Genomic DNA, 24868 nt, shown 5'->3' with positions numbered 1-24868 from the left:
TACATGAACGGATAAAATGCAAGCATTACCAACCAAAAAGTAGTACAAATGTTTTTTTAGTCGTTATATTACTTCAACTCTAAGTCTCTAGTTATACTTACAATTGTTCTCCTTTCGTTTTCTTGCTTTTTGGTTAATCCGGCAATTTTAAACTTCCCATTGAGCCAAGTATTATAGAAACAGCTCAACTGACAACTGGATCGCGTGGCCTAATGGATAAGGCGCTCGCCTCCGGAGCGGGAGATTGTGGGTTCGAGTCCCACCGTGATCGCGTCCATCCTTTTCTTTTGGAAATTCAAACAAGGTATTTTATATATTTGCACAAATTCAAAGAGTTTCGATCAACTATTTGATCCCAAATACAACATTTTGTGACACATTCTCACTTGGTTGCTCATTTCTTGCGCATCTCTCTATGTATCCTCACATGTCTGGGTTCAGCATCATCTTTAATCCACCATAGGTAGAACACTGATGACATTATGATCACAACAGCTGCACATCCAAATGACACTCCCACAATCCTTCCCACACGCTTCCTCTCGCTTTTCGAAGAAGACGCGGCATCCGAGACTACGACAAGAACGAGCTAGATTTAGCACGAATTAGTTACTTCAGGAAAAATTTGAGACCTACTATGAAAATGTAGTTACCTTGATAAACATGGATTGCTGAGATCAGAGGTCCATATGTGCCTTGATATGGAATGCAGCAAGTGCCTTTTCCAGCCCACAGGAAATGGATGTCCATAACTGTGTTTGACACGTTTGTCTCGAATGTTTTGATCAATGCCTTCTTGGATCCCCCTGCTTCCTTCTGAATGTTCAAGTCTTGGACCACTCTCTCACCCTAAAACCCCAATATCAACCAACATTTCCTAGAAGCTTGTGTAACAAGTAATCCAAGTTTATACATACCTGAATGTAGACATCAAACAAGCGCCTTCCGAGACCTTTCCAGGAATTTGTTTCCTCCATTTGCAACTCTGCAAAGTGAAGCACAACGGCATATTTTCCGTTCTTCAAATCTAGGCCATAGTACCTAAGTGAGGTTGGTGAGATTCTTGCTGTCTTGTACAGCTCCGACTCTAATGTTTCCGTGATTTGAGAATCTGTGTTTTCTATGTATTGAGGTCCGTTTGAGTTGAAAAGGAAGTTCCCTGTGTTGCTCACCGCCCATTGATTTCTAGAGCTTTTGTAGGATGAAGCGGCTCCCAGGATTTCAGAATCATCATCGTATTCGATCCCAGATACAGATTTCTGGCTTGTGCCTCCACATTTAATAGAAAATGAAGCTACAGAAAATTAAATTATAAAATTTTCTAGTAAATTTACATTAGGAAAGAATTGTAACTTTTAAATGGCAAGTTAATATGTGCTTACACACAGCTGGTAGTTTATTACTGCACTTGGTGTCTCCTTGGAGACAATGCAACAGTCCAGGTTCCCCACTGAGCTCCCATATGTAACATAACGTTAACGAAAGTAACAGTGACTTGTTAATTATAAGCATACAAATGAAAGTAAGAATTACAGCCTACTGTAAATACAAGTTACCTGTCTGATAAGCCATTTGCATTGATGGATGTACCAATCACATTCCTGGAGAGAGGAAGCTAGACATTATGTTCTGGTGAATAATGGATTAATGGTAAAAGATGATTTAGCATAAAGATAGATAGCAACATGCAATCTAGTCTGGCTGTGAAATATGAAAAGAATAAGGAAGGTCAACTCACAGTGAAAATCCTTGTGTGGAGAAATTTGAAGGTAAATTGCCAGATATTGGATTGAAGGAAACATCTCTATAAAGTAATTAATCACAGATGTTAGCTCGATACATACTATCTTATGGTTAACAATGATGACAATGATCATCTAAAATTTACAAACACTATGTTTCTTCTGAGATTTATTATAAAATAGGAAGAAGGAACAAGGGAACATTTGAAGTTCAAGGTGTGACTTACAGTGCAATAAGCTGTGGACTTACAATACTTGTAGGTAGTTCTCCACTCAAGTAATTGTTTCCAAGATATCTGAGATATTGCAAAAATTAACCTTCTCATTAAACCATAATCACGTGAAATCAACTTAAGTGCTACTTAAGGACACACAAATGCACATTTTTTAAGGAGTAAAGAGTAAAAATTAGCTTACAGAAATTGCAGCACAGTAAAATCTTGGAATGAGTTTGGTATTGAGCCAGTCAACTTGTTGAATCTCAAATCTCTGCATAATGAACTCATTAATTTGCATACAGAAATGGTAGATATAACATCATATTTCATAAAAGGAACTTGTAGCAGAAATAAGTGTAATAGCTTTAGAGCATCAGGAGGAACTGTGGATAATGAATGGCAAGGACACTCACAGGTATTGCAACTTGGAAAACTTTCCAATTTGTTCAGGAATTTCTCCAGATACTCGACAACTTCTCAAAGACCTACAAAATTTTGAGAAAATTAAACCACTTACATTCTGCAGAAGAATATAAATAGCTGAAAAATAGAATAGATTTAAAGCATATAAAGCATCATACAGCATGGACAAACTTGTTAGATTTTCCAAAAAATCAAGAGAAGAATCTTCCTTGCTAAGATCACCAATTCTCCTACACAAGCACATAAGAAATCAGATATTTCAACATGCAACAGAAACTATTGTCTTGATTGATTGAGTAAGAAACAAAAACATGTAAAAGATACACATAGACCAGGCCTTACAAGATGTCTAGTTTGGTTAGAGCACCAAAATTGCTTGGAATTGGTCCATCAAGCAACGTGCCTTCAAGTCGCCTGTGAAAGAAGGACATTTATTGATAAAATTCCAAGAAAGAGTTCTCCAAGTTGAAATATGCCAGGGATATCCATACATACAAGTCTATGAGTTCTGTAAGAGTCCCTAAGAACTGTGGGAGTTTTCCGGTGAAGAGATTATCAGATGCCCAGCTGAAACAAGAAATATTAGTCCACAATGAACTTGGAGATATAATACTCATATGCTTACTATTTCAAAGTAGAAAAGAGGTGATCATGAAAATACAAAGTTTGAAGGGATTTTAAGTTTGAAAGCTCCTGTGGAATTGGTCCAGTTACTCCACTGCTGTCTATGTACCTGAAATGAAGATAAACATATATATTCACCTTGTCATTCTAAGTAAATTAAAGAGATATACTTACAATTAATTACCGCAGTGAAAAACTTACAACTGCTGCAAGGAGGTCAGTTTTCCAAGGTCCAAGGGCAATGGTCCAGAGAACTGGTTTGAGCTAAAACTTCTGTTAAAATAAGAATATGTCAACCCCATAAACAAAAAGTAAAAGAATGAACAAGAAGTTATATATCTGAAATATTGGAGAGACATGGACTTACAGCTCAACCAACTTGGCCAAGTTGCCAAGCTCTGATGGAACTGGACCTGACAGATTGTTTACGCCTAAGCTACTGCTCAATTAAACAAAAAGAACAAATAAAAGTTTCATGAATAGCCTGTGGAAGCTATGCTTAGATTCACCCGATACAAATTCAATATAAACAAAGTAGCAAACAAGATTTTTAAATTTTTATGTTTGCAATTACAGATACTGCATGTTGGATAACAGTCCTATTTCAGGAGGAATGCGCCCGCTTAATACATTCTGACCAAGATTCCTGCACCATAATTCAACAACTTACCATCATAGCACAGTAAGAAAGACAACTGAAGTTCAAGGATTGTTTGATGCTCACAAGTCTATTAGCTGCTTTAGCTCAAATAGTTCTCCTGGTAGATCACCAATTATGTCCAAGGCATATATCTTCCTGTATATCAAGGTAAAATAAACATACAGACATTTTTAAAAACCAGAAGTTCGTATGAGCTAGCATAGGAAGATAGTCATGATGCCTCAAGTACTAAGTCACTAACAGGTGAGTAATATGGCACGTGCTGCCTGTACAATCGCAAGCCACACGGGGATTCGCAATTCCAGATGCCCATGTTGCATTTTCAGTGCAGGGGTCAATGGTAAGATTCAAGTGATTTACCAAGTTCCAGTGTTCTACTACCTTGTGGAGAGCAGTAACTGGGAAGGAAAAGTAAGAAATGAGCATGACCGAAAAATCTTGTACTAATTTGAATCATAGACAAATGTCTCAACCTTCATCAGGAGAAGTGGTTGTTTGTGCAGAAACAAGCTGGAATGCAGAAAGAAGAAGCAAAGACAAAGCACTCCAGAGCTCCATTTGGCAGCAGCAACGTCATGTACACAGTACACTCACGAATACAATCACGGTTTATAGAGCAAGCTCGCTAGAAGGCCGGCTAAATTTTCAAAGAGAGACAAAGATACAAACTTGGTTATAATAATATATAGAGAATCGAATCTGTTAAGCAAATCCAACAACAAACACCAAGTCATTGATCAGGAGTCTTGCTTTGACTGTGTGAAAATGGCGACCAAACTGAAATATCCAATTTGCATGTACTTGTTTTTCAGCTTTGACAGTTTCCTTGCGCGCTAAAAGCAAACTGCCACAGAGAAGGGAACACCGACGACGACGTTTTGTCATCACTAGCTGTCTCAATTTCCTGCACTGACATCATGTCCTTGTGGTTGATGCAGTAGGTCAAAAGGGATTGATGAAGACCGGTGCATATATTAGATTACACTACAATTCCCACTACAATTTGGTCATGAACCCTTTAAATAATCTGTTTAAAGTAAAATAATCTGGTTCAGGTTTCATTGTTCAGGTCAAATTTTCTAAGCTTTTTAGTATCAGCCAATTGTTTATGTTATTATTCTTTACTTAATAGTAAAGAATCCTTTAATTTAGAAATGAAAGGATTTGAGTAGTTAAATTGATTAATGTGACTGCTTTGTATCTGTTGCATTTAGTTTGTGGTGCATTATTAGCAATTTTATGGTTCTCTTTGGATAGGAGTAGAATCTGAAAAAGATTTCTTTGAGGAGGTAATAGACGTTTTTAAATTGATGTAATCTCCTCGTTTTTTCTTTAATCAAAGTTATATTTGTGTAATTTTAGAAAAATTAGTTCTTATTTCGGTAATCGAAACGTCTATTGGGAGGCAATAGAAGTTTTAAAATTGATAGTTTCTTCATTTTTTCTTTAATCAAAGTAAATCGGCCTAATTTTAGGAAGATTAGTTCCTATTCCGGCTATCGAAAGTTCTATTGGGAGGCAATAGAAGTTTTAAAATTGATAATTTCTTCATTTTTTCTTTAATCAAAGTAAATCTGCCTAATTTTAGGAAGATTAGTTCCTATTCCGGCTATCGAAAGTTCTATTGGGGGGCAATAGACGTCCATTGGGAGGCAATAGACCTCTATTGCCCCTCTAATAGATGTCTATTGGGTGCAAAAAAACTTTCCGGTGAGATTTTCAGCAAATTCCAGTGGGTGGTGGTTGGTGACGGGACTCCGGTGGCCGGTGACAGGAATCCGGCGGCCTGTGACGGGATTCCGGAGGCCAGTGACGGGACTCCGGCGAAGTCTCCCATGGTTTCTCTCTCTTCCATTTTTTTTTCTCTCTCTTTCTAAGTAACAAAGGGGTAAGGGTAAAATGGTATTTAAAAAAATAAAAAATAAATAAAAATCTTAATGGGGTATTAGAGAATACCTCCTTAGAGTATTTTGGGTAAGAGAGAATTATAAAAACTTAATGGGGTAAGTAGAAAAAAAATCTCTAAAAATATGGTAAATAGACAAAAACCCTTATTTAAAAGTCACAGATATCTGTGCGAAATGTTTATACTAACAAATAACCATGTGAAATAAGTATAATTGGCCTCACAATAATTTATACAATAACAATATCAACAAAAATCCGTGTGAATAAACAACAATAACAGATATCTGTGTAAAAGCTAAAATATTTTCACACAGATATCTGTTGAGTTGATATTCACACAGATTTTTGTACGTATTATAAATTAGTTTATTTAGAAATCGTAATTTTTATATTATGTGAATAATGGAGGGACAGATTTCCGTGACAATAAGTTTTTGGTACAGATTTATGTCTGAAATGAGTAACACACGAATATCTGTGAGCTTTTGCTATTGCTTCCTTTACCAATTTACCCTCTTTTATTTTTACTTTTTGGATTAAATTTTGTTTAGTCCCTGTACTCTGCCTCCAAAATCGTTTTAGTTCATGATATTCTCATTTAATCTGAAAAGTCTGTAACGTCACAATTTTCGTCTGATCGGGACACTCCATCCAATTGCTCCGTTTGTAGGCTGACGTGACATTAAAGTTAGCGCCAACTCAGCGCCACGTAAGCGTTGTGGATGTTAAAATGTCGAGAATAACCCTAGCCTCCCCTTTTAATTTTTTCAATTCTTCTCTTTTTGGTTCTTGCTTCAATCTCTTCTTCCTCTTGTTCCTTTACCCAAAAACCGGCCTCATCACCTAGCTCTTCTTCTTCCTCTCATCAAATCCGACCTCAAAACTGAAGAAGAAACCGTTGTTTCGGAATACGAAGCAAAGCCACTCCATGAGCCCAAAATCGAGAAGAACCCAGTGAAGGAACCAAGAGATGGTTCAAGCCTATTCACTTCCTCTATTCTTGCTATGTCTCTAGCTTTGTAATGGAATAGTGCTCCTTGTTTGTTGATGGTGCAGAGTCCAGATGGTGATCTTCTAGATGGTATATGCTCAGATGGTAAAATTCTAATTCGAAGGACAAGAGAGCAAGACATGGGAGGTGAGTCATGGCCTGGTGAAATTAATGAAAAGATGAAGACCGCCAGAGAAAATGGTCGGTGAAGGGCTGATTGACCGGCGGAGCAGATTGGGTAATCTGGGTGTCCAGATCAAATCTAGATCCTGCTTACTAGCGCGTGAGTCTGGTTCCTATGTCGTTGGACGATACGGAGGCCGCCGGTGGAATCTAGGTCAAACGTCGGTGGTCTGGATCGAGGAATGACGTGAGGAGAAGACGTCGTGGTGGTTTCTAAGCGTCGGGTCTGCAGCTCAGTGACTGGTCTACTACAGGTCTGAGTATGATATTCGATCTGGTATGGGTATGGGCACTCAATTGAAGTTTTTGAAGTTTGGGGGTGGTGATAGGGCGGTTTTGGTGGTGGATAGCTCGATGGTGGTTATGGTGGTACTGTGGTAGTGACGGTGGATTTGGGATTTTGATCGAAAATTTGATTATGTTGCTTGCAAGGTTAGATTGGATGTGGTGGTGTTGAAGATGTGTGACTGATCTGAGAATTTAGAACACAGAAGAAGGGATAACACTGTTGGATCTGGGTTTCAAGTGAGTAGAGGAGGAAAGGAGAAGAGAATTGAGCTTCGTGGTAGTGGTTGGGCTCGGAGAGAGAGCTTGGTGGTGGTTATGGTGGTAGTGGTGGTGATTCTCTTATGCTTTAGATTTTGGGTGTGAAGAAGAAGAAGGGAGGAAACAGCAATAGGGTATATTGGACAATTTTTCAATGTTGTGGCATGCAAATAACTGCGGTGGCGTGAAAAGGATGACCTTTTCAGCAACTTAACGGCAGATTTTGACGGAACCTTAATAGAGTGGACTAATTGGATGAAAATTGTGAGGTCAGAGATTTTATAGATTAAATTGAAATGTCAGGGACTAAAAAAAATTTGGAGGTAGTGTACAGGGACTAAACAAAATTTAATCCTTTATTTTTTATATTTTTGCTTAGTAATTTTATCACCAATTCTTAGATTGATAGAATCATAGAATAGATGATTAATATAGAGTTAAAGAACAATAACTACAAAATGACACTATAATTTAGCACTAACAGACTCCAAAACCAATATCCTGTGCGACCAACAATTGTAACGGGCTGTCAGCCCATCGTAAAGAAAAAACACTCCAATATTAAGAAAATTACGAAACATGCCACAGAGCCATTTCTCCCAAAATCAAAACAGTTCCAAAGTCAAAATCTCTCTAAATCATCTAAATCTTCGGCCAAGCTAGGCGACGAAGCCAGGGCGAAGCAAACAGGTCGCGAAACGAGGGCAAAGCAAGCAGGCCGTGAAGCCAAGCGGCGAAGCGAGGGAGCAACCCCGGTGGCGAGGTTCCTGCGAAGCTAGGGCTTGAAGGTCAGTAGAGAAATTTCTAGTTACTGAGGTCAGTAGCTATAGTCTGATTTTTGTGCTTTTTTGTTGAATTTTGAATAGGTGAGTATAGCAGCATGAAGTAGGGCCTCGATCACAACAATCGGTTCTTTGCCTCCATCGAAGTCAACAGCTTTGCAATCAACATTGTCGAATCCTTCAGATCCTCCAATTTCCTTCAGCCTCATCTTGTCACAATCTCTCCCTCACATAAAGGATTTTGGTTTAGAAATCTGATTATGCTCAGTTTGGTTGTGAATACTGTTACTGTTTTTCTTAGTGTGAACTGTTTGATTCCTATTTGGAAATCCTTTGTTTGATTCCTATATACTTAATTTGATGGTGCAATTGAGAGTTCTGCAAATTTTTGCTTGAAAATTTCTGCAAATTCTTTTTGTACGTATCATTTGATTTCTGTAGATATTTGTCTCTATAAGTAGGGTATTAAGGGTCAGTAGCCTTAACCAATGGGCTTTTGAGTGAAGGTCATAAATATGAAGAAACTTGTTTTTGTTGCTTGCTACTCTTTATGAATGCTATGGTCTGTCTATTAATGAACTGCTTTTTCTTTACTTAGTGAACTACTTTTTGTTGGATATGCTTCTTCACAGATAATAATTACTTTCCTCCATGTTATCCTTTGCCATTCTAATTTACAAATTCCATTGTTATCCAGTTCTCTTTTGCTATATTAAATGTGATTCTAATTCTATGCTTTCTTGTTCTTTTTAGTTGCTTGCATGGCTTTTTGGGTGCTCTAGTTTCTTAATTAGTTTTGACTTCTCAATCGTTGCATTTTAAGTTAGGTGAATAGCTTGTACTCTTTTTAAATATAATTGGCGAAAACTGCTATTAGCCTGATAGTAATGAAACCAGTGGTTGGTAATGGAATTAGGTGAAAAATATTAGTTCTTTTTAAGCTATCACTTTCCAATACGGAAGTCATTCTTATAAGCTATAATGGTTTATTAATCCCATTGAGTGTCAGTAAACTATTGAGGATCAGTATGATTTTGGGGGTCAGTAACCGTATGTGTATTGCAACCTCATTTTTATGTTTATTTATGAGGATCAATAACTTTAGCTTCATGATTGCATTTGCTTGATTGCATGAGGTATTCAACTCAAATCTATTATCGGTTCAATTGAGCTTGTATTTTTAGACAGATTTCTTAGCTTTACTTTATGGGAGGGTCATTGCAATTATGTCTACATATAGACTCTGTGGATATTTAATCTTATTACTATTGTTAGTCTATATTTTTTGCTTGAAATTCTGGTCATTGATCTGCTGCAACTGTGAGGATCTTTTGATAAGTTCTTTTGCATTCTTGTAAGCTATAATGGTTTGTTAATAAAATTTGGAGTCAGTAAACTATTGAGGGTTAGTACACTATTAAGAGTTAGTAAACTACTGAGGATCAGTACTCATATATTTGCATTTATCATATACACAGATTAATCGCAATGGCAAAGAGGAAGACTGCTGCAATAGACATAGGATGGGCTTGGTTGAGCGTGAAGAAGTTGTGCGTCTTCAATTTTGTTGGAGCTGTCAAAAACTCTGAATTGATCTTTCAGTTGGTTAAACTATAAAAAGGGCAATTTAGCAATTACCTGTTAACTGAAAGAAATTCAAAAATAAATGAACTAGGCCGCATGGGCTTGGGCGTGAAACTGAAACAATACCGCATGGGAAACCAAGAAAACAGGCCTGTTAGTGGTAAAATGTGGGCTAGAAGTGTATTTAATGGTAATTTGCTAATTAATATACGAGTTTGCAGAATCCATTACAAAATAAAACTGGGGCTAACATAGAGAGTACTAAGATCATTATATGTACTCCACGTGCTTTTTTCTTTTACTTTTCGTATTCATCGTCTTTCTTTACCGTTCGTGCGGTAGTACAAACTTGGATCATTTGACTTATTCTAGCTGTGATGGAATCTCCAAAAGCCGATCTTTTGGTTCTCCATATAAGCATTATATATATATATATATATATATATATATATATTATCATATACTTTCTACTAGTAGCTAGCTAGGCAAAGCTGATCATCATCGATCTATCAGATAACTAGTTAATAGTAGCTAGCAACCCTATCAAACCGAGTTCATGGGCTCAACCACCATTCTTTACAATCTCCAGGCGCTGCACGGAGTTGACGAAAGTTCTGCAACATCATTCCCACAACATTGTTACTATATGTCACAAAGAGTTTTGTATTATTCTCTAAAAACATCTCATACATATATACGTACATAAAAAATAAAAAATACATATATACGTACATAAAAAAATAAAAATAAAAAAAGGTACAATATGACTATAGAAAGGGATCTGAGCTCTCATTAGTACTGTTTTCTATTTCAGCAAGAGCGGTACGAATAATTTCACATGTTTTTTTTTTTTTTTTCTAATTATGTCTGTAAGAAGTAAAAACCATACAGATCGAATATGAGAAACCGAAAAGGGTAAAAGTACGTACTGCCAGGGAACATCTCCAGCAACCGACCAATCTCCATGTACGTCCTGATAAGTCAAAGTAAAATCTGCAGTATCCTCATTCTCACATCCTTTGCCTGTGCATCAAATCAGAACCAAGAATATATTAAAGCACGTACAAAAATTAACTTAAGGTCCAAAAATTAAGCCTCTTTCGGAATGTTAGGAGCGAAGTATAAGCACTTACATTTGGCAAACATGGCTATCAAGGAGTCTCTAAGTGTCTGATAAGAGTGATGCAGCTTTATATCTATCTTCCTCAGAATTCCCACTCCTTCCATCTTCACCTTTACGTACATGGAATTTTCTGCCCCATCATTTTCCTTTGCCACTATATTCTGATGATTCTGGAGATCGTGGCGGCCACGACCATGGTGTTGATGATCAGGAAAAAACATCTTCTTCCTCCATGATTTAATTGGTGGCCACCCAACAACTTGGTTTCCTTCTCCATCATCACTATTTAACATTTGAGACAAGATCACAATTCAGTTAAATATCCTTGATTATTTAATCTGGTTACTCCTACCAACAAAAGATGTTTCTTTGAGCTTAAAAATCATGATCATGATCAGCTAATTAAGCAATATTTAATTTACTTCCACAAAACATAATATGTATGCACATGAAAATGATCTCTGGGACGCTAATCCTAATTGTGTTATGTTGTTAGACTATGAATCAAATTACAGAAAAGAGTATATCACAGCATCTCTAATTCTCAAGTGTGCAACGTGTGATAAGAAAACCGTATGCTGAAATTACTTGGTATCGATGAGACTGCAAGAGTCTCTTTTCTTTTGCCTCTTGCCATCATCGTCTTCCTCATCCGGCTGGCCATGCCACAACAACAAAGGCAACATCTTCGACTCATCGTCATTTCCAATCTTCTCGAAAGCCGTGTCGTGACTACGCTTCTTTTTGCTCTCCAAGCAGCATCCATAGCTCCATAAATCCAAACCCATCACCCCATGACTGGTTACATCAAACCCTTTGACAGGAGCGTTCTGATGAACCGGAAGCGACAGAGCCAAACCCAGTTGAAGCTCCATAACTCAAAACCAACAAGAACACTAAAATGTGGCCGGAGAGAAAAGACGGAAGCTAAAGCAAAGCAAAGGAAGAAAGCTTAACTTGGGTGATGAAGGTGAATTAAGGAGATTGGTTTTATACATGCTTTGTGAAATTAAGGTTGAGATGGAGATGTGGAGAAGCAATGTCTTGCGATAGAGAGGAAGTTGGAGACAGCATGGAAGTTTGGGTCGGCTAAAAGAAGAGCAGTGATAGTGACAGCTGAGCAACACGACTACGCCAACGTGCCATGACCGCCAAGCTCAGTACTAGTCAGAAGTAGTAGGACTATTACCCATACTCTGTTTAGTCTCAAGCTGTCTTTGTTTCATTGCCTAATGGATTCTCCTTTTTCTTTCATTGCTCACTTTTACCACTTTTTCCTCGACTACTAAACTATATAATTTCTACTTCTTACTCGTTATAGTAGAGCATCTCAAATTCTGAATGATTGTTTGTACAGAGTCGTTTACAATGCCAAAATCAATGTTTTAAAAAACGCGCCTCAAGGCGGAATGATTGTACCTACAGAGTTATTTACAATGCCAAAGCCAATGTTTTAATAAACGCGCCTTGAGGGGCAAAAAGCGTAAAGCTCACCTCAAAATGAGTCAGTTTTGATGCTAAGGCGATGAGTCGTAAAACAAGGCGTAAAGAGCGCAAAGCTAAAAAAAAGATTGCTCACTAAGTGCATTGAAAATTTAATTATGCTGTTTTTTATCAATTTTTAGGGTATTGAAATTTTTGGTACTTTTTCTCAACTACTACGCTACTTACTGCTTATAGTAGTGCACTTCACCTGGATGATTTGTGCAGCTGCAAAGCTTACATTGTGAGAGCTAAGATGATTGAAGGGAAATCTTCGTTGATTAAAGAGTTCTCTTTAATATGAAATTTATGCGTGTGTAAAAGCGTGGTGAATTTTTAAAATTATGTTTGCAGAGTTAAGTACTTGCGATCCAATTTATGTAATTAGCTAGAGGAATTGTAGAGAAGTTGAGCTCGATAGTAATGGATTCATAAGTTTCTATCGGCAATGATATTTAATTGGAACCCATTTGAAACTTTTAGATTTGGCGAGGTTCATGCTTACGTTTTCATATATTTTTGTTCCAAAATAAAAATCACACTTGAAAAACCATTTTTTTATGAACTCGTAGAAGTGAGACGATACAAGAAAGACCATGAGCGCTTTATATGACACTTTAGGCATTTCTTCAAACAGCTATTTGCTTCAAAGAAAATATAAGGAGAAGAAACAAGACTTCAATGGTTTATTTGATCGACTCTTACTTACGAAAGGTGTATCCCCTCACAAACTTAATTAAATTCGGATAAGGTAATAAAAAGTGATTCAGACTTTTGAAATCGTTAAAACATTTTAAACAAAAAATATCACTGAACTAATAATTAGTTGGTAATTAGTTAGATGGCGACCAAATAGAGATGGAGATCGATATAGATGACGTTTCTTCATCCCATGCATGATTAACCATTGTTAGATTAACCATTGTTATCTCCTAAACATGACCAAAATAAAAGTCGGCAAACAGCCATCAAAATCGTGATGATGCATGCATGATCACTCTATGTGACTATGAATCATTAATCAAAACTTCCATAATAATGGGTATTAATTGATTCCTGAAACATTCCCCTTGACCTCGTTGATTGCAATGATTACGATACTCTCACCAGTTAAACACCTCTTCATTTTCCCATTAAACTACTAAAGGATTCTCTTTGTCGGAGTTTACATCTCTAAACCCAATAATCCTCTAGGTGATCGAAGATTGGAGAGAGAAACCAAGAAGCACAGAGGATCGGAAATGACCTCAACAATTGGACAAAACAGGATACGTTTGGTGCCGGCCGGTAACCTGTTCGACGAACTGCGTCTGTAGCTAGGGTTTGCCCTTTGCAGAGGGAACTCAGGGCAGTAGTACCAGTACTAGTAGTGCTGCTGCTTAATTGTTCGAAGCAGGGAAAGGGTATCCCCCTTGTGAAGTCCACGTGACGATGAGCATGGGGCAGGACATGTTGGGGTCTTCACGTACAGTTCGAACCCCGCTTGTTCAATGTGGCTGAACCCACAGCCCTCAATGACCGTCGGTAGTCCTGTCTGGACTGCGCTCGTGTGTAGTGATGGTGGAACCCTAGTGGGACTCGATAATGTAGCACAATTTAAGTCCCTGTTCAATCATGCTTTTGCTGGCATTCATGATCTGATCCGAACACATTAACCCAGCGTCAGATTTATCAAGTTTGAGTAAGTTGATGACTAGTACTGCATACGTTGATGACAAAAATATCCTAGCAATGGGTTACTTGTGACATAAGTTGATAATATTCACAACAATTTTACTCGAGTGTGGATACCTAACTAATTGATTTTCAAGTTTGGCCTTTGGCGCATATCGAGTAATATGTTGCAATGTTAGACTACTCGATTTTGAATATATTTTGTTGTTAGATTGTGATTCGGATTCTCTAGTTTTATTATTATTTACATTTAATTTGTACGTTAAACGGTTTGATAATAAGGAAAAGTAAAACTAAAATACCCACATGATAGACGTAGATGGAATAGGAATTGTCACAAGCTCTATGTCTAGTATAGAACCTTGACGAATTCTCATTCAATGTACCCATGGAATGACATCATATGTGAATAATTCATATGCCAAAGTTTAATATTTGACCTAGCTTTCCTCTCCAATAGCGTCAAGGGTTTGAATAAAATGGTTCTAGGCATGCCTAGCTAGAGAGGGCCAACTCCATAAAACCAGGGGACCAAATTCATGGCATTGATGGTTTTAGATATATATGCAGCTGTTCATGAACTTCACCAGTTTACCCGAATTAGCCAGACATTTGAATATCTTGGTGAAATTGGAGCCTTAATTCGTGCAATAATCTACTGGTAGCACTCAATCACTCGTCCTTAGCTAGCTAACTAAGTCTAAAGTCTGTCCGGTCCATTTTCATGTCACCCTCCCCTTAGAAAAATGCAACAATATTGCCCCACTGGCATGCGTGCTTTGAACTTTGAAGATGTTAGTGGAAGTGGGAAGCAAGGTTTGGCTCGAAGCAGCACTATTCAATGTTAGTTCATATTCTTATTCTTATCTTTTAGAGAGGTCCCCTCGCACTCACTCCAATGAAGTTTCCATGGCTGGAGATATTCGAAGATGCTTCAATTCGACCTCCTTGGATTTTGGGGCAAGAGATGCCTCTAGTGATAGTGACTATTAATGGCCTCAACTCTCAAATCAAAGTACTTGTGTTTTTCATCATGTCCTGCATGTTCACTATCTAAATGGCATTTCCAAATCTAAGCTATGCAGCCTAGCAGAAGCAGTCTTTGTAATCTGGGGACATGAGAATCATCACACCACTTTGCTTGGTTTCCTTTAAGATCATGGAGAGGAACATGTCTGTCCCTTTGGATGAAAATGTAGAATCAAACTTTCCCGTACGGTTTCGCGATCAATGATCTATCAAACTCTACTCAAAGGAAGTAGCTAGGGTGTAACAATAGTTGATGGATTCATTAACTTAATTTTGTCAAATGTCGGAATGAATCATTTGTAAGAGAAATTAAGCATCAAACACATACCTAATTACTTTGAGTTTATGAAGCATCATATTATTTATCTTTTATGTGCACCCCTAAAGAAAAATTAAAAAAGTTTTTATTCCTGATAGTCTATACTTGCTGTTCTGTGATAAATATTATCGAAATTGTATTGGAATTTGATATAAGAAACTTTTCTAGATCGATATCATAGATTATGTACATTATCTCTTCTCACAAGCACCTCTTCACATAATTAGCACGTAACCATTCATTTATGTCGGTGTATATAACTAAAAACAGTTAAGAATTTTTCAATGACACAATAAGGCTTGAGGGCAGCCGCACCGGCCCTTTCTTCTTCAAAAAAAAAAAAAAAAAAAAAAAAAAAAACTTGAACCAGATCGATACTCGATCATGTGAACTTGAACTAGATAATTAGATTCCTTACGGTAATCAGACGCAGCATGTTGAATAACTTAATGGCCGCAAAAGGTCATTTCATTGAGGGGTAGTTGGGACACCAACAACAAACTTTTAACTATCATGTCTTGTTTTTACACACCATGGGGTAATTTACGTCCTAAGATTCTTTGCCATGTTCTAAAACATGACATAAGATATAATCATATTCGTGTGCAACTTTTCTTTCAAGTTCTGTTTTCTACAATCATCGTCATCAAAAGCTTTGAACTCACTACTCAAGGACACCAAGCTTTCATCATTAGTTCTTGTTTTAAATCCTTTTCTGTTTCAACGGGGTCTGCCGGTCTGGAGGAGACTGGAGAGGAAGAAGTAACAGAAAGAGAGAGAGAATTAGTAGAAATTATTTTCAAAATGGGTCTAGATTCGTTTATTTCATTACACAATTTCAATCTTTGTATGATTGATCATGAGTTATAAAACTACACAGAATTTGAATATCTTTAATGGAATGACATTTTATTTTTAGTCAAAAAGTTGTTCGACATTTAGAATCTCAACAAAGTATTGTGAAGAGAAATATCACTAAACTAATAGCTAGTTGGTTTCATAATTTTATTACAATAAAATGTATACAATAGAGTCAATGACCAACCAATGCATTAGGCCGAATTACTCTATATATTCCAAGTCGCCCAATGTGACATTTCAAAAAAAAAAAAGAAAAAAAAAGGGACCTTCGATTTAAACAAAAATGAATCCTATTTGAATATGGGGTGGTGTCACCATCCAAAGACCAATAACAGCTTGTAACCCAAAAAACAGAAGGGGGACCAATAACAGCCATACGACGACGTTTCACGAAATAGACTTTTCCGCGGAAGAAATTTCGTAAATGCGCCACGTTGCAGGGTCAAACTCGTAATATTGATCGGGTCGACCCGTATAATGCCCTACTCACATCGAACCGGATCCGCTATTTGTTAGGTTCGGGACCGATTGACCCGACTTTCTTTCTCCTCCTCAGTCCTTCACCTTTAGGTCATAAATCGGACCTGGCCATTTCGACCCGCCCCAGATGACCTTGATAACCACCACATTTGAATTCCTTATTGAATAGACTATCTCTATTCATTTCCCTCACCGTTGAACTCACTCGCCGATCACAAACGACGGAGCCAGAGAGCGACGCCGAGAGCTTAGCGATGCCTGTGAGGGCGTCGAGTTCCGGCAAGAATTTGATGCTGCCGGTATCGGATCCTCCGCGGGACCAAGAGCTAGGCCGGCTCATCGGAGACGACGACGATGAGGATGAGGAGAAGCTCTTTAAAGGATCGGCCATGACCAGACGTGGAGCCTACGCTGCAATTTCTTACATGGCCTGTGCAGGTACACAACCGCAACGCTCTTGATTCGAGTTTCAAATTTTCAGAGGTGGAAATCAGAATCTTGAAGAGAATCGGAAGGCTTTGATTTGAATTGCTTGCTTGTTTTTTGTTCTTAGCTTTTTTATTTGGAGACTCTGTGATTTTTGTTGTGAATTTTTAGATTTTCTGCATTGCTATACCTTTTTTTAAAGGTTTGATGTTGTTTAAATGCTTAGTTGTTCATATTTTGTTATGTAGTGTTGTTGGTGATGTTCAACAAAGCAGCACTCTCTTCTTATCGATTCCCTAGTGCAAATGTCATCACACTCTTTCAGGTATGTCGTGCACGATTCCGAAGAATAGCTTTGATCTCTTAGTCAGTATTGATGTGACTGCCTGCTTCCTTGTGCTGTTCTGATGTAAAGTATTTTGTGGCAGCTTACTTTGAAATTAAGTGTTTCTTTAGGGGACATTATGCTTTTAATTATGTGAAGTATAACTATTCCACCAGCTTTGCGGTTCTCGATACCTAACTAAGTTAGCTAGCTTAAACAGCCTCAAAAGGCATGAAAGATTCTGTTTAAGCAATCTAAAACTGTGTTTGGTTCCTTATAGTCATTTATCTTTCCTATCGTGACAACTCTAGTTCCCTCACCCTGGCCCCGCGTGCGGGGGGGGGGGGGGGGGGCGGGGGGCACGCCTTGCGCAGCTTTACAATTTTGCAAAGGAAACTCAAAAAGCCAATACTGACGTTACAGAAAATTTCCGGAGGGCTTATTTTTTCTCTATAAATTTTTATAAAGCATTGACATCTGTTTTTTGTATATAGCTATATGCTCACAGAAAGAAAAGAAAAAGAAAAAAAAAAGAGTTAAGAGGGTTTTGTTACAATGTATATGTATGATATCCAGGTATGCCTTGTGTAAATGTAGAAAAGAAATAAAACATTAAAGATTTTTGAATATTTGATTGCAACTGCAGATGATATGTTCATGTTTCTTTCTATATACCTTGAGACGCTGGAAGATGATTACTTTCACAGCTGGGGAATCCTCAGCCTTTTCTGATATCAACACCACAACACTTGTACCGTTGAAGACTTTGAAGAAAACATTTCCTCTTGCTGGAGCCTATTTGCTATACATGGTATATATTTGTAATTTAATGTTGAACATGTTTTTATTTTTATTTTTTATCGTTAACTCTTAATCAGTAGTTTTCTTAGTTATATTTGTTATTAATGTCTGCCCATCTATTTATTTCTCCTTGAAAGCTAGCCTCCATGGAGTCTGTCCGTGGAGTAAATGTTCCAATGTACACTACCCTCAGGAGGACTACAGTGGTTTTCACAATGGTGATGGAGTATTTTCTGGCTGGGCAGAGATATACATCTCCTATTGTTGGAAGGTAATTGGGCCATTTTGATGAAGTATATATTTTGTATGTTGATGTCCGTAGGTTCTTAAATTAGGTCTTCTATACACATCTGCATACATAGTCTTCCCTAAGGTTCGTAAATTAGGTCTTTAAATGCTGGTAGATTAGAGTTGGAAAGGTGAGAGTGGATGAGATGACAATGTTTCAGCAGTTCATAGTTGGTCACATAAGAAATATGGTCTTATTTAAGGTTCTTAGGAGATGAGAATATGTGTTATGAGAACGTCAGTATCTACCTCAACACTACTTCTTTTCTTTATTTTCCTATTTGTAAATTTGATCAATCCACCATGAAGATCTAGTATCTTATATATTGCTATACAATAAATGAGGGGGAAAAATGAATGAGTGACACTGCAGTATTGGATGATAGATAACATGACTCCTTAAGGCTCTAGTTGGGATTCCTAGATCGCTGCATGAGTCATAAGCTTGGAAATTGTACAGATGAAATCTGGACCCAGCTTTGTGTCCAACAGTCTGAGTTGATCTCAGATCTTTCCTTATTCTTCTTCGTTTTGCAACTTCACATGCTGGCTGCACTAAATTAGATTCATGATTGGCAGAAAAATTGAGTGGTAAACTTGTGATGTTTAGTTAGATTTTACTTTATTGGCCATCTACCTGATTTCCTCATTCAACTGAAATTTTTAAGGTTGTTATCAGTGTTGGACTGATCGTTCTTGGTGCATTTATTGCTGGAGCTCGGGATTTGTCATTTGATGCCTATGGCTATGCTGTTGTCTTCTTATCCAACATCACAACAGCAATATATCTTGCAACTATAGCCCGTATTGGTAGTACATTTGGACTTTATGGAATTCTTTTACTGCATTTCCTCTTTTCTAGCTCGACATTTTTTGAGATATTGACTGATAATATCTCTTTGTCAGGGAAATCCAGTGGCCTCAATAGCTTTGGCCTTATGTGGTGTAATGGTAAGATAAAAGATCCAAGCACAACTAATTGGAAACTTTGTTAATTTAGGCGTTGCGCATAATTAGAACTTAATTAATTAAATTTCCTTTCTGACATAAAGTGATACTTTTTGTCTTTGATAGGAATCATATGTGGACCAGCTTTGCTTGTTTTGACTTTTTTTCATGGTGACTTGAAGACGACGATCGATTTTCCTTATCTGCTGTCACCTGGTTTTATGGTACCTTGTTCACCAACTCTTCTCTACTAATAGCTATATAATTGAATGAAATTTAATGCTGCCCTGTTGTTCAATTGAACTTGGACTTGAAGTAGATGTACCATGTTTCATGTAGCATTTCATTGTTCTTCCCCTTCTCCCTTCTAGCTGTCTATGTGGTTGGATTTTATACTTGGAATGTCGTGGAGGGAGGGGGGTTGGACAACAGATTTATCTTGTCATGTTCAGCCAGTTCAGCTGTCTGACTGTTCAAATTCTGATCATACAGAATGAGTATTGAAATAATTTATAAAGAATTTATATAGTCACTGTAAGATTGTTGGAACCTGGCATCAGCCGCATCACATGGATGATGGGTTCAACTGATATCACAGGAACAGAGTCAACAGACTAAAGTATAGCATGCCTATTTTGCGTCTTTTACTGTTTAAGTACACTTCCAAGTAACTTGAGAGGGTTTTGATTGAGATATATTGTTTCAATATGGCAGGTTGTCTTGCTTTGTTCCTGTGTCCTGGCATTCTTCCTGAATTACTGTATATTTCTTAATACGACACTAAATTCAGCACTAACGCAGACAATTTGCGGTAACTTGAAGGTTTGTATCCACTAAATTTCTGCATCTCCGGGATGTATTACAACATAGTTTAGCAGCCTGTGTACAATGTTTTGTTAATTGATATATTAGTTCTTTATTTGGGCTCTTATATTTTCTGGTTATTATTCTGGTATAGGATTTCTTTACCATTGGACTTGGCTGGGTGATATTTGGTGGCCTTCCATTTGATATTGTAAGTGTCAACCGGTTCTCATCCTGACAGTGAAACAATACTGTTAGAAGAAAAGTGTTTGCTTCTTTTTTATGAATGGAAACTGATATATTTCTTTGTATGTGCAGTTGAATGTCATTGGGCAATTTCTCGGTTTTCTTGGTTCTGGCTTGTACGCCTACAATAAGCTCATAGGGAAGTAGCATAATCAATGGATGGCTAGTTTTCTCCATTGAAGATGATTAGTTGCTGCCTTTGCCCCTTGTTCCCGCTCCAATTTTGGGTTTGTGATTATGGATTCTTAGAAGGGAGAGGCGACTGTTAAAGATAGGAGATTTCTGCTCAGTGGATACACAACCATTAACTGGAAACAAAGCCTGCTTCTTTGGTCTTGTAGTTATTCTTCTACAGGATAGGTATTAGATTAGAAACAATGATGGCAATTTAGTGTTGGCAGCTGTTTGCTGATCTAATTTGTTAGACTTGACATTGTATATGATGATTCTCTCTGCTTCCAATGTTTCCAGACACATTATATGCTCAAATTTTGAAGAGATGAAGTTTTGGATAAAAGTATATTAACCACAGATTATCGCTTCATATATAGCAACAATTGTTTTTCCTGCGAAACTATAACACACCGGCCTTGGGCATTTGCCGGTGAGCTACATGTCACCTGTGGTTTAAGCCCCCAGTTGGCCAGTTGCAGAGTCTGAAAACAACTGTTTAATTTCATTGAGTGTCAAAATTCTTGGATGCAATGACTTTAATCGTTGCACTTCCGAAAATGACTGCATTGTGTAGTCTTACAAATTTCCTGTTAAATCATCTGCCACGCGCCATATTTATGTAAAAAGATAACAAATGAAAAAAATAATTAACGATATACAAACTGTTAGCGATCGAATAATATTTCTTATCTACATGGTTTGATGAGGTATAAGTTCGAACCCTCTTTTCTCCGAAAATTAGAAGCCAGCTAGTACAATGCTTCGGACGGTAGACAAGTCACCAAGACAGTATGATTCTCTTGTAATTGGTATAGTAACTTTCTATTTTTTGGAGTAGATATTTTTTTTTATTACTGTTTTACTAAAATAGAGAGGAGCGTGAAAAAGGCGAGACTTCATGTAGCTAAATTCTCCATCAACTGTCGTCCCTTCCCTCTGAAACCCCAAATAAAAAAAAAAAAAAAAAAAAAGAGGGAAAAGAAGGAGAGAGGAAATCTCCCTCCTCTTTTTTTCATCTCTTTCCCTCTTTTTTTTCTTTTTCTATTCTCTCTGGAATTACCTCCGACACAAGCTCCGATACCAAAAGCCAAAGCCAAACCCTAACCCAGACGCTTCTGGCTTTGCCCTCCTTCCTTCTCCTGCAATTCACCATTTTTTTCAATTGTAAATTTCACAATTGCGAAGCGTGTTCTCCTCCAATGGGAATCTCTCTCTCTCTATTTCCGGTGGCTTAATTTTTGTTTTTGTTTTTTTGTTATAAGCTCGCTCGTATGGGTTGAGAGGGTTCTTCCTTCTTCTTCTCTCTGTGAGGTTCAGCCACTATGTCTTATAGCGCGTTGAACATCCAAGATGACGATTTTGCCCCTAGGTTATCATCCTCGTCGGAGCGGCCTCGGCGCTCCCGCTCTATGCCCTTCTCGCCGCTGCTCATCATCGACGGCCTTTCGCGGAAGAGCTTCTCCTACTCGGCGCTCCCTCAGGAGCCTCTCAAGCTCTCCGTTCTCAAATTGGACGGCTCTAGCTTCGGTAATCTTTCTCTCTTGAATTTTTGAGGTGCATTGCTGAATTGTGATATTTGATCTTCTCTTTTTTTTTTTCCCTTCTTCTTTTGAGGTAAAATTTGGTTCAGTTTTACAAGAATGTAGTTAAATTTGGAAGGATTACTCCTCTGATTTTGAATTCCTGTGGTGCATTGATGAATTCTGAGTCATTTTTGTAGTTAAATTTTGGTTTCAATGCGAAAGATTGGTGGAAAGGTTTCGAAATTTTCACCCTGGTGTCATGCGAATTGTTTCCAATTTAATTGTCTTGGCATCTCTTTTGATCTCTATTTTTGTCTGTTTACTTCTTGTTTGAGATTTTGTTCTCATTGTTTCGTGTTTCATTGGTGAGAAGGAAAATAGTTGTGAGAATGTTGGATGTCAACCATATGAATGAAGATTAGGATATCAACCTTAATCTCGTTACCTTCTTTTCTTTTTCTTGAGGATTTGCATGACTTAAGATGTTCAAATTTGCACAGATATTGAGGTTCCCAAGACGGCCACTGTTTCAGAACTGAAGCGGGCGGTGGAGGCGGTTTTCAGTCACATGCCACGGAAGGGACCTGGAAAGATATCATGGTATGTTCACATCATCATTTGTATGTTTTGGAGTAATAGAAAATATTAGCACTCAAATGAATTTCAGATATCTGTTCTATGAAATGTACCTGAAGTGGTTTGCTTACCATGAAAAATTGAATTGGTTATAGTTCTTCAGTTGAGAAGTCCCAATGCACTATCAGACTCTTTCGCATGTATTTTTAACACTTGATTATTTCCTTGTTCAAAAATGGTTCATGGAGGCCACACGTGTGGGGGCATTTCTGCTTGGGATATGCTGGTCAGAAGCTACTCGTTGAAACCGACCATATCAGAGACTATGGCATCAAAGACGGCGATCAGGTTTATGGCAGGTCCCTTGAAGCTTTTAAAATTATCTTTTGTGCAGTTTGTCACTCTTATGCTGATTTGATTGAAATTTATGACTGAGACTTTAGGCTGCCCCCGCAGGCATGATGCATGTCTATAATTTCGAGGTGTAATAACATTGAAGGTTCATCTTAAATAGCTCTTAAGCATCAATTGTTTTCCCTTCAATTTTCCTGAACTAGGTTGATATAATGATACTTGTGGTTCATTAAGCTGAGATATACTTTATATTTGTTGATCAACTCTAGGTTCTATGGCCTGTTTATAGCTTCGTTGATCCATCTAGTTCTAGACTTTCTTGCTAACAAGTGCTTTTGTCAAGTCTTCTGTGTTTTAGCCTGTTTTAATTTGATCTTCTGAAGGCAAAGGCACATTCTTAGTTGATGATGGTGACATATTGTCATCATTAAGAAGCTGACTCAAACGTGTGTTTGACGTATAGTTACATCTTTGTTCTTCCCCATCCTTGTTTCTTTGTTTCTGGATTCATGGGAGGAAGCAAAAGTCCAGCTCTGAGCTCTTGCCATGAGTGTAGTGGTAAAGAGTTTTTACTGGAGCTATAAACCCCCACTTCTTCGCAATACTCTAACATTTGGCTTGGCCTCCTTTGTCATTTTGACTTTAAACTTCCTTTGTGTAGTACTTCACTCTTTCTTTTCGGAAGTCCCTTCTTTTATGTCAGCTCATTTTTTTTTTTTTGGGTATGTGCAGCTAGATTTTGTCCGGCATGTTTCAATCAGCTACATCCTGACAAGGAAGCAATCAAAAAGGCTCTCTGGCCCAAAACATCACAGGAGGTAAGGCTCTCTCTGTTACCATTTATCTTTTGTGGATCTAATTAAGTATGTTTTAGCTGAAAATCATGGGACTAGTACAATTCCCAGTTGTGTATTGGGTTCATATGTTCAAAGCATTGGTAAGAAGCAATGCCTGTGTAGTTGTCTTTCATCTTTGTAATTCATGCCGATTCAATTGGGTATATGCAGGTCATTTAGTTTTGACGAGGAAGAACAGAGTGACCTAGAGGAAGAACAGAAGGACAAAGGAGTAGAACAGGATGACAAGGTATACTACAATAGTGATGACATTGAGAATCCAAGGGTCCCAGAGTACGATGATGAACTTTGTGTTGAACACAGTGAGACCGGGTTTCCGAGCATACTGGGAGAGTGGTTTCCATACTCCAGGTTATCACTGTCACCTGTAGGAGGAGGAAAATCTAGAAGAGGTTCTTCTTGTTCCCCAGGCATAGCCACTGGGTTGTTGCTTGGCTTTAGGAAGATTTTCGGGCTTTGCTTTGAGAAACGCGAGAAACGCTATACTCGGAGGGATATATGGAGAATAGATTAGTGCTCGGCGAAAGTATGATTTTAATCCCACTGCCTCAGTGTGTTGTTGTTCTTTTACTGCTCTTCCAAAAAGTTATTTTTCTTAAGAATTTTGGAACCCGTTAACCCCAATCACCCGAATTGGGCTCCTGCGTAATGCCCTACTAACCCCTACAACGATTAGAGTCATTAGGAAACTTAAATTCCTTAATCCTGACTTTGCCCAGTCTTAATCCAATTTCTCACTCTCTCGCAACTTCATCGATGAATTTATATTGAAAGGGTTGGGTTTTAGAGATTTGAGTAGGCTGATCAGACGGCACGTATGGCACGTGCGGGGAGAGTCACAGTCCCAGTCCCAGTCACTCACTGATCTCCACTCCTAGCTCATATGAGAACCTCATACCAAAATGAGTGGCAAAGA

The 24868-nt window shown here is 37.9% G+C and overlaps 4 protein-coding genes and 1 non-coding gene across 6 annotated transcripts; 3 read left to right on the top strand and 2 right to left on the bottom strand.

The window, feature by feature from the left end:
• The first annotated feature begins 198 nt into the window (after positions 1-198).
• Positions 199-271, top strand: TRNAR-CCG. The gene has a single exon. It is a non-coding gene; the product is annotated as a tRNA-Arg (tRNA).
• Positions 272-1965: 1694 nt separating this feature from the next.
• On the bottom strand, positions 1966-3106 carry LOC112169141 (probable LRR receptor-like serine/threonine-protein kinase At1g56140). The gene is made up of 5 exons (XM_040508610.1): positions 2879-3106; positions 2726-2797; positions 2542-2613; positions 2374-2445; positions 1966-2038 (listed from the first exon to the last, which is right to left on the bottom strand). The coding sequence occupies exons 1-5, from the start codon at positions 2998-3000 to the stop codon at positions 1966-1968; spliced, it is 411 nt and encodes a 136-aa protein (XP_040364544.1). The 5' UTR covers positions 3001-3106.
• Positions 3107-9909: 6803 nt separating this feature from the next.
• LOC112169142 (auxin-responsive protein IAA29) lies at positions 9910-11799 on the bottom strand. The gene is made up of 4 exons (XM_024306122.2): positions 11374-11799; positions 10796-11067; positions 10592-10685; positions 9910-10276 (listed from the first exon to the last, which is right to left on the bottom strand). The coding sequence occupies exons 1-4, from the start codon at positions 11658-11660 to the stop codon at positions 10225-10227; spliced, it is 705 nt and encodes a 234-aa protein (XP_024161890.1). The 5' UTR covers positions 11661-11799; the 3' UTR covers positions 9910-10224.
• A 4895-nt stretch (positions 11800-16694) lies between these two features.
• On the top strand, positions 16695-20985 carry LOC112174427 (UDP-N-acetylglucosamine transporter UGNT1). The gene is made up of 10 exons (XM_024312196.2): positions 16695-17068; positions 17305-17381; positions 18028-18192; positions 18320-18453; positions 19150-19280; positions 19377-19421; positions 19545-19642; positions 20133-20240; positions 20377-20433; positions 20541-20985. Exons 1-10 carry the CDS (start codon positions 16885-16887, stop codon positions 20613-20615), a joined length of 1074 nt encoding a protein of 357 aa, XP_024167964.1. The 5' UTR covers positions 16695-16884; the 3' UTR covers positions 20616-20985.
• Positions 20986-21565: 580 nt separating this feature from the next.
• Positions 21566-24482, top strand: LOC112172214. 2 transcript variants are annotated; one of them, XM_024309468.2, is made up of 5 exons: positions 21566-22169; positions 22666-22765; positions 22990-23096; positions 23828-23913; positions 24103-24245. In XM_024309468.2, the coding sequence occupies exons 1-5, from the start codon at positions 21965-21967 to the stop codon at positions 24109-24111; spliced, it is 507 nt and encodes a 168-aa protein (XP_024165236.1). In that variant the 5' UTR covers positions 21566-21964; the 3' UTR covers positions 24112-24245. The 2 variants fall into 2 exon arrangements, with proteins under 2 accessions (XP_024165236.1, XP_024165235.1); XM_024309467.2 differs by having other exon boundaries at positions 21568-22169; positions 22990-23089; positions 24103-24482.
• The last annotated feature ends 386 nt before the right edge of the window (positions 24483-24868 follow it).

The sequence above is a fragment of the Rosa chinensis genome, chromosome 6 (genome assembly GCF_002994745.2).
Source record: "Rosa chinensis cultivar Old Blush chromosome 6, RchiOBHm-V2, whole genome shotgun sequence".
NCBI classification, from domain to species: domain Eukaryota; kingdom Viridiplantae; phylum Streptophyta; class Magnoliopsida; order Rosales; family Rosaceae; genus Rosa; species Rosa chinensis.
This window is presented reverse-complemented; position numbering and strand designations above follow the sequence as displayed.

Excerpts from the sequence above, each read along its gene's own strand:
- LOC112169141 (XM_040508610.1), bottom strand. The coding sequence starts at position 3,000 with ATGAGTATTATATCTCCAAGTTCATTGTGGACTAATATTTCTTGTTTC. Across the intron at positions 2,446-2,541 it reads CTAACAAGTTTGTCCATGCT|GTCTTTGAGAAGTTGTCGAG; the intron begins GTATGATGCTTT and ends AAAATTTTGTAG. Across the intron at positions 2,039-2,373 it reads TTTTCCAAGTTGCAATACCT|ATATCTTGGAAACAATTACT; the intron begins GTGAGTGTCCTT and ends GCAATATCTCAG.
- LOC112169142 (XM_024306122.2), bottom strand. The coding sequence starts at position 11,660 with ATGGAGCTTCAACTGGGTTTGGCTCTGTCGCTTCCGGTTCATCAGAAC. Across the intron at positions 11,068-11,373 it reads TGCAGTCTCATCGATACCAA|TGATGATGGAGAAGGAAACC; the intron begins GTAATTTCAGCA and ends AATGTTAAATAG. Across the intron at positions 10,686-10,795 it reads GATAGCCATGTTTGCCAAAT|GCAAAGGATGTGAGAATGAG; the intron begins GTAAGTGCTTAT and ends TTTGATGCACAG.
- LOC112174427 (XM_024312196.2), top strand. The coding sequence starts at position 16,885 with ATGCCTGTGAGGGCGTCGAGTTCCGGCAAGAATTTGATGCTGCCGGTA. Across the intron at positions 19,281-19,376 it reads TGCAACTATAGCCCGTATTG|GGAAATCCAGTGGCCTCAAT; the intron begins GTAGTACATTTG and ends TCTCTTTGTCAG. Across the intron at positions 20,241-20,376 it reads CAATTTGCGGTAACTTGAAG|GATTTCTTTACCATTGGACT; the intron begins GTTTGTATCCAC and ends ATTCTGGTATAG.
- LOC112172214 (XM_024309467.2), top strand. The coding sequence starts at position 21,965 with ATGTCTTATAGCGCGTTGAACATCCAAGATGACGATTTTGCCCCTAGG. Across the intron at positions 22,170-22,665 it reads ATTGGACGGCTCTAGCTTCG|ATATTGAGGTTCCCAAGACG; the intron begins GTAATCTTTCTC and ends AAATTTGCACAG. Across the intron at positions 23,914-24,102 it reads GGCCCAAAACATCACAGGAG|GTCATTTAGTTTTGACGAGG; the intron begins GTAAGGCTCTCT and ends GGGTATATGCAG.